This window comes from Schistosoma mansoni, chromosome W (genome assembly GCF_000237925.1).
Source record: "Schistosoma mansoni strain Puerto Rico chromosome W, complete genome".
NCBI lineage: Eukaryota > Metazoa > Platyhelminthes > Trematoda > Strigeidida > Schistosomatidae > Schistosoma > Schistosoma mansoni.
Genome location: NC_031502.1, coordinates 20,106,874 through 20,119,061, shown reverse-complemented (window position 1 = coordinate 20,119,061; position 12,188 = coordinate 20,106,874). Strand labels below are relative to the sequence as shown.

Sequence of the window (12,188 nt, the reverse complement as noted above, 5' to 3'; positions counted from 1 at the left end):
ATATTTGAAGGTTTGCCGAACCTTGCTGCTCATCGTTACACGGAGGCGCGGGCCACTATTACAGCATAATGTGCATGATAGGCACTGCTTCCGGTCATCATGTGAAACGGTTTACACACGTTAAAAAGCGACAGTATCTATTCGAAGTTGGTAAGGGTCCTGACGAGTCAGGATGAACATGGTAGAACTAAGAGTCTGGAGTTGCTATAAAGCCTACGGGACACAGCCTAGGTGTCTGATCACCTTAGATTTCTGTCAGCTTACTCAAGAGCATATCCAATCTCTCAAACCTTTATTCGTTACAGGCCAGCAAAATCGTTTTTCTATGGGCTTGCCGGCTGAACGAACACCTAAATGAGAAAGTTTTTTCAGAGTATTGATGACGTTACGTTGATAATGTTTCGGTGCGATTGGACTATCCCAACATGCGGATGTGTCACATATCAAAGTTTCCTTACTTGTTCCCATCTGTTTAGTACAGTTGCAGAGTTGTGAAAGCTAATGCGTGCTGAAGTTCAGTGGCCAATTTTTGAAGCCGGGTGGGTTCAAGAAAGCAGATACCTTGGAAGCTGTTCGAGGAAGTTATACGAGATAAGGCGTGTGCCACTATATTTTCTGCACCAGAAATGTGTTGTTTATCTAAAGTAAACTGCGAAATGTAGTCCAGTCGTCGAGACTCTCGAGAGGAGTAATTATCTGAAGATGAGCCTAACGATAAGGTGAGAGGTTTGTGACCGGTGGAAATAGTGAATTTTAGGCATTCAACAGGGCGCTGGTAGTTAAATACGGCACAATACAATGACAGGATTTATTTGTCTAAGGTCATAAATCCCGATTCATTGTATTGCAACCGTCTCAAGAAGGATACCAGAAATTGTCAGGTGATAGTTGTAAGACTACTCCTATTGATAATTCCGACGCGCCTAGGGTGGTAGTGGAGGATGCTTTGATGTGCTGGTGTTCGAGTATAGTTGCTTTGGCGATAATGTTCCTTAACTTTGTGGAATGCTAATTTTCGAGTTGTGAAAGTTGATAATTTTCTCATTTTCAGGAAGCCGGTCTGCTAAGGGTATCGTGAGAGATGCACAATTCGATACTAATCGTCTCTAATGTCTTTCCACGTCGTTGAAGGTATACAATTACTTGGCTGTTGTTAGTTCTAGGTGGGCCAGGATGGCTCCCACATTGCTTCTCAGAGGGCGAAAACTTTGGGCATCAATGGTGTGTCCGAGAAAGTCCAAGAAGTAGGTTCCAATCTTAATTTTTTGTAGGTTTACATCACTACTACGTTTCTCTATCCAGGCTTGGGATCAAGCAGTCATCAACATACGCGCACACGAAGCTGAGACCCACGGATACGTCATCAACAAATATCTGAAAATTTTGTGTACAATTTTTTTAAACTGAAAAGGATGTGCAAAAATTCGTAACGTCTGAAGTGAGCGGAATATCTTCTGCAGCTGTGATAATTTTATCACGCTCTCCAATCACACAGGCTTTCGAGAAACCGTTTCGCTTTTTGTGGTATCTGTCAGGTCTTAAATGTGTGACAAGAGGTTGCAACAGCTTAGGTTGATTGGTTAAGAGTTGGTGGGCAACATATCAGTAATATCAAAACATTATGGCTCAAATATTCATTTACTTCATTATTTTGTGTAGGCATCATATTTTCACTATCCTGATCCACGACCTAAACAAAGATCTATTCAACCGTTACCCCGGCTTTTTTTATAGATAAAACGACGCGCAACTAACGACACGAAAAGCTAACGATGATTTTCGTATTGGGTCCATGATAGTTCTCGATTTCGTTTTTGGCCTATTTTGGCTTTCCGTAGGCTGTTCAGTCCACTTTCGAATATACAGGTGGTCCTGTAGCTGCGACCTAATGTGTAAAATTTCTGGCTGCACACGGCAGCTTACGTCGTGTTTTGTAAGGTTTGGGATATTTATCGAGTACCCCTTAGCTGTATGGATCGATTGTATCTTTAACTGTGACCAGACATAATCTACAACCAGAAAATGAGGTTCCAAGAACAGTCAATTAATTTTTATATCTACTAACTTCCGTTTGCTTGGGACGGTGAGAAGATTGTTGTGTTGTAGCAGGTCTATACGATTGGTTGGCATTCTCACATCCTCAACAACTAAAATCCAGTGAATGTGTGTGCGTAAACGTACGTTAAGTTATGCGTATCTCTTACCGTATGTAGTGATCAGTTTTCCATTCGCAGCCTGTCAGAAAATTGTAACTTTCGCGTGCGGAGGGTACGCTATGTCGGGCTTATAGTCGACAGTAATAGTTAGCAGTTAATTGTCTAGTGATCAGTCTTCCTACTCAATAATGTGTTAAGTACGACATAGTGATTTTGTTACTGTTCAGCCTAACTTTAATGACCACAGAACTTCCTTTTTTATTGAAATAAATTTGGCTGAAATGACAAGGTATGATAATATATGATTGTTAACGCATAAGTACGATTGAAACTCTCCGAAATACAATCACCAGACCAAGTCTTAGGTGAACCCAACAGAATTGAACTGATATATATGTGAGCCACGTGTTCTTCTAGATACCGTATTTCAGGACGGTTGTTCAGGTGCTTGAATTCGATATGTCTGTACTAAACAGCATCAATTTCTGTCTATAATTCCAGATAGCTTGGTCCCTGATCTATTCAAAACTGTTTTAGATACATGCCGAAAACTCATCCTAAAGGGTCTCTACAGCAGTTCTTCATGCTGTGAAGTTAATTCTTCGAACTGAGCTCTTTTATTTTTTGAAAGGATTAACGGTTTTCTAGTTCCAGTGGTACTGCACTAAATTATCTTAAACATTCTTCCACGATCAATTCTTACACCTTTAAGTAACGGTTAATCCCCTCGAATTTCATAAGAATTAATCAATAACTACGTTTTTTTGTCACACCTTCCGGTTTTTTTTGTCTTGTCAAATACACCCCAAGTTATTGAGCATTGGAAAAGTCTTGCGCGGCTGAGTTGTTTGTGTGCGCCACATGCTAGCGATCAAGCGGTGAGAAAAACGGCCGACCTATCACATGTGAGACCATTTCTTCCCTAAGTTTTAAAAAATAAGGGGTGTATTTAAAACGTATTATATAAAGTGTCGGTGCGAAATTGATATCGATTTGCTAGGAAAATTCTATCTTTTATGTAAAGTGATGGAATACACAACCTCCACATTTTGTTGACGATTTCGCCTGTTTTGGGTACATTGTAAAGAGGCCGCAAGAGAAGAATCTAGATAAATTGCACAAAATCGTCAAAATGTTTGGGGAAGTTTCGGGTTTTCCCCAGAGTTCTATAACACTTTAGGGTTTTTCCACAAACGTTGAGGGAGACTAACAAATTCCCTACGACTTTGACGAGGACCCCAAAATAGAGCGATAGGGTATTGAAAGAATTTCGTCATCGTTACTTAATACTTTCTGAGTAAATTTCCAAGTGAGTTTGTATATAATTATGTGACGAAGTATCACCATAGGTGCATAGTTCACTCCTATCTAACACAAACCCAAGTTCAGTTGGTCATCATGTGCTCATTCCGAATTAAGTATGTTTTTACTTTTACAAGTGATACCAGATAGAGCACATAACATTCTCGTCCAAATGCTTTTGCCTACCTTCCTCGAACCCAACTTCTCATCGCCTGACATTTCCCATATTGTCTAATGTTCTCTTTATTCTTACAAGTCTGCAGATTATAATGACTTGCAGTTTTTATTATTGTGTTCAGTTTATTTATTTAGAACCGTTATTATTCATTGACGCACAACTTATGGTTTTATTAGGGGGCCACGCTCCGAGCTTTCGACCAAAAGATCTGATCCACAATGCAGTGGAACATCGTAAGGAGATGCAGTCCCATGGTAGCCGGTGACCAACAATTGGTTCATACGACATTTGTTACCTCAGGATACTGGAGCCCATGTGCACCATTGGTTTGGAATCAGAGTTTTCCAACTCCCCTAGGTGGACTCACCGTGTCCACTAACCCGGTTAAAGCGCCAGACATTCGCTTTTCGTCCTCTCAATTTCGTAAAAAAACATCCCCGCCACGAGAAGGCAGTGAGTAGGACTTGTGTGGCAGAGGCTATATACGCGTGACCATGTGAGAGCATTTGGAGAGGGAGAGCGGACTCTCCCCACTCTTGGCCGTACCAAGGCATTTAAGTTAGAAAACTTAAAGATTTTACTTCCCACCCTTCACTGAGACTTAATTGTTTTGTACTTGATTCCCGTTTAAAGTTATAAAATGCAACCTGTTTAAGGAAATCATGCTTTGAAACAAAAAATGACCTAATTTTCTATGATATTCTACTAAATGCTTTTTTTGATGGAAATCGTCCTTAACATTTTTGGCTACTTAAATTTTATGGAGATATACTCTAACTTTTTTGTTCATAGGTCCGTCATCCTAGATGATTTTTACACACAAGGTAGCTGTGATCCTAGTTTTATCAAAGACATCAACTCAAAGATGAGAGTTCCTGATAGAATATCATTGGATCCAAGTAGTTTATCGCAGATGAATTTATCACTCAATTCTTCTGAGAATGACAATATGAAAGTGCCAGAGAGAATAGTCATGTCTGGTGCACAGAATCAGTCATCTCCACTTATGGCATTCAACCGACGTGGAGGTAGGTATCAAATATGCTTGTAACATTTTCTTTGCGACATGAAACATATATATATATATATATATATATATATATATATATATATATATATATATATATATATATATATATACCTTCTGTCCACGTCTGTTGAACACCTGACATTTATCAGTCAGTCAGTCAGCGACAACGTAGGACTAGGCACATATATGCATCGGTCCAAGTTGCCATACCTCGTTAGCACAACAAGATGAACACCGGATTCATAGAAGTAATTAATTTAGTGGTGGTAGTATATAAAGAAAGGTTGTATATAAGGATATAGTATAGGAAGGAAAAAAGTTATGAAGCAATTTTAATCTCAAGGTTTAAGGGAAGATAAGGAGTGTATACACCTACGCCATTGTGATCGATTCTGAGCCATGTCACCCAGAGTCTCCAACCATTGGTTACGATAGTCACGCGGACCCCAACCAGGTAGTCTGCATCTACCAACATGGCTCAGACTAGAAGTTAGTGACTTCAAGCACTGATGCCACGTTTTGGTTTAGCCGCCCCTAACTCTCTTCCAACCATCCCCTACACTAGTCAACATTGCGCGTCGTGGTAATCGATGTTCAGGCATACGTAACACGTGGCCCAACCATCTCAGTCGATGAAGATTCATCACCTCATCAACTGATTTACCATCGTTCCCTAATACCCTGCGTCTAACCTCACTATTACTTACCCGGTGATCCCAGCAGATGCGAGCAATATTTCTAAGGCATCTGTGGTCAAATACTAGTAACCTACGAGTATCTTCTACTCTTAATGGCCATGTTTCGCAGCCGTAAAGTAGAACAGAACGAACTGCTGCGCAGTATACTGACATTTATGCTTCTTCAAAGGAGAGAATAGTACATAATGCCAATCACCACATAACCAACATGCAGTCATTGGCTTGTTACAAGTTGTTCTGAACTTTTAACTTAGTATAGCGTTGACACTACTCCAGGTTAAATTACGATTTACCTTTTCAATTAACTCATTGTCGTGTCTGACGTTTTGTAGCCGCTTATACTCATGTCACCCTGGTATCTAAAGAAAGAATGTCATAGTCAGGACATTGATATCCCCGATCGTTGCTGCTACCTTGACGTGGTGGTCGGGCTTGCCTATCGTGATGAAGCAATCGAGCTATGCTGGCTGGAACAATCGTTCCTCGAGGTCCTACCATGCCAGACAGGTCGGTTGAAGAGCGGTGAGACTAAAAGCAGCAAACCCAAGGTCCGAAGGCGAAGTCGTACTGCTGACTGTACAGAGGTGTGACAGCAGTAAGGTGTTTCCTTCAGACAACCAGCATGACAGCGATGCTGCCTTCCCACAAGGAGGGGTGGGGTTAGAAAAGGTCGACCCTAAAAATGCACACCTCGCCTTATCCCACGGATATCCGTCTCCGGCGGTAAGGTTTTTTTGAAGAACGGAGCTAACACAAAAACTACCCACAAAAAGGTCGTGTGTGACCGACCTCAAGCAGTTGTCCCTTGGGCACTGCGGTCACGCTCTCAGGTCATTAAGACCACTTCTAACCCAATTTCCTTTTCAGGTACCTCTAGAAGAACCCTTCCACGGTGTGGGCAACCGGGAAGTGATAACTGCCCTCATACCTCTAACAACACTCAAGACCACTGTATTCATAATCAATCTCCTTCTTCACTTCCTACTATTCCTTCTACCTTGACTTTCAACACTAAACTTCCTGTTCCGGTTTCCTCCTCAAGTGTCACCATGGCCAACGATTCTAGTGCGCGAAACGCTGTCCCAGGTCTACTAAAACCTCGCTCCAAACTACACATTGGAGCCTTCAACGTACGTACCCTATGCCAAATCGGTCAACAGGCCTCCTTAGCTAAAACTCTAGAATCTCGTACCATTGATGTATGCTGTGTCTCCGAAACACGCATACAGGATCCCAGTGTGGTCATTCACTTGACCTCACCTCGCCAAAATGGACAGCCGACGAAATACACCCTCCGTGTATCTGGCGACCCGTTGGCTAGTTCTCGCGGACTTGCAGGTGTAGGCATAACACTAAGTACAAGGGCAGAACAGGCACTACTAGAATGGATCCCCGTTAACAGTCGCCTGTGTGCTGTCCGGCTAAATGGCTCCGTAAGAACTCGGAAGGATAGGGACACACGTCGTTGCCTTTTCGTCGTTTCTGCCTACGCTCCCACTGACTGCAGCCATGATGAAGTAAAAGATGACTTTTACAGAAAACTCTCTGAGCTTCTTCAGAAAGCTAAGCGCTCAGACATAGTAGTCGTAGCGGGTGACTTTAATGCCCAGGTAGGCAGCTTAAATCAAACAGAAAGACATTTAGGTGGGTGTTTTAGTATTCCGGCTCAACGAACCGATAATGGTGATCGTCTGTTGCAACTATGCTCAGACAATCGTTTATTTTTAGCAAGCACTAATTTTAAACATAAGGAGAGACATCGTCTAACATGGCGACCACCTTCACCAAACCAACGATGGACTCAAATAGACCATATTGTCATCAGTCATCGTTGGAGAGGCTCAATAGAAGATTGTCGCTCGTATTGGAATACTTGTTTAGACTCTGATCACGCTTTAATACGAGCGCGCATTTGTCTGCGCCTCAATGGACGCAGGAAAATTACACTAAGAAGACCCATTAGGATTGAGCTGGAGGACGAGAAAGCCAAATGCGAATTCCAGAAACAACTGAGTTCACATCTAGGCAGTTCTGTAAACGAGACTGACCGAGATGCTGCTTGGAAAGACATACGAACAGCTGTGGAAACAGCAGTCACATCTATTAGTCATTTAAACCATAGGGCTCCAAAAAACCAGTGGATTTCCTCTAAGTCTATTTCACTGATGGATTCGCGTAAACTCATCCCATCAGGCTCTGAACACGACGAAGAGCGTAAAGAAATTAGATCTAGGTTAACTAAAAGTCTAAGGAACGATCGTGAGCAGTGGTGGGCAACGAAAGCAAAAGAGATGGAAAAGGCAGTGGCTGTAGACAACACCAGCCAACTATTCAGACTAATAAAAGAAACCGGAATTAAGAAGTCAAGTGTAAGTGAGACAATCTCCGAAAAAGACGGAACCCTTATCTGCTCTCAACCTAAACGTTTAGAACGATGGACGGAACACTTTAAGGAGCAGTTTAGCTGGCCTTCAGCTACTGCACAACTACCCACTATTCCCAGAAAACCTGAATGGAACATTGAGGTAGGCCCCCCGACCCTACTTGAAGTTCAAAAGGCTATAAGTAATCTGAAACGAGGAAAAGCAGCTGGTCCTGATGGATTGGCTCCAGAGGTCTTTAAATATGGTGGTCCAATTTTAGCGATTAGGTTGACTAATATTCTGGCTAAAATCTGGGAGACGGATGTAATCCCATCCGACTGGTCACAATCACTGATTGTCCCAATATATAAAAAGGGGTCCAAATCATCCTGCGATAACCATAGAGGGATTAGTCTGACTAACATAGCATCTAAAATACTAGCCTCAATAATTATCGGGCGCCTAACTAAGACTCGTGAACTGCAAACACGAGAAAATCAGGCTGACTTCAGACCTGGTCGTGGCTGTATCGACCACATATTCACCATTCGTCAAGTTTTAGAGCACAGACACGCTTATCGGCGTCCGACAATGATAGTTTTTCTTGACTTGAAAGCAGCATTTGACTCTGTAGACCGAGAGGTTCTGTGGCAGTGTCTGTCATTGAAAGGTGTATCTGAGAAGTACATAAACCTTGTGAAGGCTCTTTACTCGAACACTATTAGTCGAGTAAGAGCTTATGGCGAACTGTCATATGATTTTACAACCTCAAGTGGTGTCCGTCAAGGCTGTCCACTATCCCCGTTTTTGTTTAACTTCATTATAGACCTGTTGCTGGAAATAACACTCTCTTCGACTGAATCTACAGGAATTGATCTCCTACCAGGGGGACCACTAAGCGACTTAGAATACGCAGATGACATAGTCCTGTTTGGTGAAGACGCTGGCAAAATGCAGAGTCTTCTGTTGGAACTCAGTAATAATGCCAGGATGTTTGGGATGCGTTTCTCCCCATCTAAATGTAAATTGTTACTCCAGGACTGGCCTGCGTCAACACCTGAACTAAGGATAGGGAGTGAAGTAGTCGAACGCGTCGACAACTTCACTTATCTTGGAAGTCTGATCAGCCCTAATGGGTTGGTGTCTGACGAAATCTCAGCACGGATTCAAAAAGCTCATTTGGCTTTTGCCAACTTACGTCACCTATGGCGAAGACGAGATATCCGTCTATCAATTAAGGGACGAGTATACTGCGCAGCAGTTCGTTCTGTTCTACTTTACGGCTGCGAAACATGGCCATTAAGAGTAGAAGATACTCGTAGGTTACTAGTATTTGACCACAGATGCCTTAGAAATATTGCTCGCATCTGCTGGGATCACCGGGTAAGTAATAGTGAGGTTAGACGCAGGGTATTAGGGAACGATGGTAAATCAGTTGATGAGGTGATGAATCTTCATCGACTGAGATGGTTGGGCCATGTGTTACGTATGCCTGAACATCGATTACCACGACGCGCTATGATGACTAGTATTGGGGACGGTTGGAAGAGAGTTAGGGGCGGCCAAACCAAAACATGGCATCAGTGCTTGAAGTCACTAACTTCTAGTCTGAGCCATGTTGGCAGATGCAGACTACCTGGTTGGGGTCCGCGTGACTATCGTAACCAATGGTTGGAGACTCTGGGTGACATGGCTGAGAATCGATCACAATGGCGTAGGTGTATACACTCTTTATCTTCCCTTAAACCTTGAGACTAAAATTGCTTCATATCTCCCTTCCTATACTATATCCTTATATACAACCTATAATTTATATACTACTACCAACACTAAATTAACTACTATTAATCCGGTGTTGATCTTGTTGTGCTAACGAGGTATGGCAACTTGGACCGATGCATATATGTGTCTGGTCCTACGTTGTAGCTGACTGACTGACTGACATTGATATCAGTATTAGCTGGTCGGATCGTGCAAAAGAAAGGGAATGTGGCTTATGAGGTGTCAGTTGGCTCAGAAGTTTGTGTACGTCATGCTGACCGATTGAAAGCAACTTCGATAGCGAGCAACGACACTCGATACAGAATACCTTATGACGTTCTGCTAAACACTTTTGAAATCAAAACGCCTGGAACAGACAGGTCAGCTTCTATGCAAGCAAAGAGTGATACAGCTTCATTATTGCCTAGAAGATGGACAAGTCAAAAGCACAGGCCAGTCACTCGGCTGCAGTTGGACCCTAGCACCCGATCCTACGAATCTGCTCAAATGGGAGGTGTTATCAGGACATAGATTGGATCAAAGCACGTTCCATGCACGATTGCGTTGGTGCACGCTGATTGGCTATTTCTTATTTAGTCAGCGTTAGTTGATACTTGGAGAAGACTCTTGAATCTTCTCATGTAAAAACTATAAATATACTAACGTATCTCTTATTGTGCTTCTTACTTCCATCTATCCTTGTTATTTGGAATATTATTTCTTTCCTGTTCAACCGTGTTCTGATTTGGGGACTTGTCGAGTGTATTGATGTCTAAGAATACTAAGCAAAAGGAATAACTGGGTCGTAATAAAAGAAGTTTATAACACTCTATATTGTGTTTTAAAATTTTCTTAAGTTGATTTCTAGTTTCACTATGGAAAATGAATTAATCGAAAGTGTAAACCACTTTACCAATTTTGAAAATCACATAATTCTTGGGGTGTTAACAGCTGACATAAATACCAAACGAGCGTTTGGTTTTTCTACATTGCGTGGTGTAAGTAAAATGTACACTTGCGAATCAGGGGATGAAAATACTACATATCAATCCTCTCCATATTGCTGTACATCTATTAAACAGCATATAAAACTATAAAGTGTATTGGTTATAAATATTTGATAATAGATGATACCATAGACAATGTAGGAGGTGGGGGTCACGCTAAAGGTTTTTAGTAGAAACGGTGAGTAGACTAACTAGGCCATAGTCGTCGATTGACTAAGATGGTTTGGATGTGTGTTATGACAACCCAGAAGTTACTTACCTTGGTTTGTGATACTACCTAGCTTCGAAGCACCTTGGAATAAGACTTTAAGGAGCCGGATCAAGACACGGCATCCATACGTGAAGTTACTGACTACTGAGGAGTCGTAGGTTTTGTAACTGAAACACATGCAGTAGTCATTTTCTGTGATTGTGGGATATCGTCCGATATCTGTCGCTGTGGCAAATTTGTATCCATTGCTTGTGTGTTCTTTTGAGTTTTGAGATTTACTATTTCTGTTTTTCTTTTCTTCTATCTCATGTGTTCTTCCTGTAGAAGAATACTCATACTTAACTTTCTACTACATTGACTGTTATGATTATTTCTCTTCTGCTACTTCTCATATTGTTAATTTCTCCTTTTACTTAGCTGATGTGATATGTGGTAACTTGGACCAATAGATATTTGTACTAGGTTTTACGTCGTCTTTAACTGACTGACTGACTGAGTCTGATACTCTGTGGTTAAACTTACAATTTATGTTTATTTAAATAATAATCTGGATCTATAGCAATATCTACTCTATGGGACCTTGTATGACTCATTTTTTTGGTATAACCAGCCCCCAAATGCCCTGGTACGACCGAGAGTGGGAAGAGTCCGCTCTCCCTCTCCAAATGCTCTCACATGGCCCCGCGTATATAGCCTCTGCCAAGGAAGTCCTACTCACTGCGTTCTCATGGCGGGGGTGTTGTTTACGAAATTGAGAGGACGGAAAGCGAATGTCTGGCGCTTTAACCGGGTTGGTGGACACGGAAATTTCTCCTAGGGGAGTTGGAAAACCCTGATTTCAAACCAATGTTGTGAATGAATTCTAGTATCCTGAAGGAACAAATGGCGTATGAATCAGTTGTTGGTCACCGGCTACCATGGGACTGCATCTCCTTAGGTTTGGGCACCCGATCAGTATCATAGCCCTCACACAAATCTCATTTGATTTGTGTGGCGCATACGTATCTGGTGCCCTCTTTGTACCAATATTTATGTGTTTAAATGAATGATGAAATGGTATAACCAACATTACCGCCATCTATAGAATATACAAACAAATCCATATACTTAACTATATGACTTATTATTCTGTTCACTTTTTTTGTTTTTGTTTTTAATACAGACGATCTTATTGATAATTTAGATCCTGTTCCACTTCAACATGCTTTAGAACCATTACCTACTTCTTTAGTATTAAATGAAGTTCATTATCCAGATCTAGAACGATTAACTATTGAAAAAAGAGAAATAGAAACAACAATCTCAACTCCATTAACAATTGAATCTCAGTAAGAATAATTGGTTATTTTTGTGTTTTTTTTGGAAAGTTAGTTTTTGAAATAGAATTTCCTTTTCCCATAGTTTACATCTAAAGTGATGACTTAGTGATTAAAACATTCGACTTTTCAGTAACAGATTTAAACTCTACTACACTTTATATTT

The 12,188-nt window shown here is 41.4% G+C and overlaps 1 protein-coding gene across 1 annotated transcript; it reads left to right on the top strand.

Moving 5' to 3' along the window:
• Positions 1-3,044: 3,044 nt before the first annotated feature.
• Smp_148140 (hypothetical protein) lies at positions 3,045-12,038 on the top strand (the record flags this gene model as incomplete). The annotated part of the gene is made up of 3 exons (XM_018788914.1): positions 3,045-3,061; positions 4,429-4,664; positions 11,869-12,038. Coding segments are annotated over exons 1-3 (408 nt in total). The 5' UTR covers positions 3,045-3,059.
• Positions 12,039-12,188: the final 150 nt, after the last annotated feature.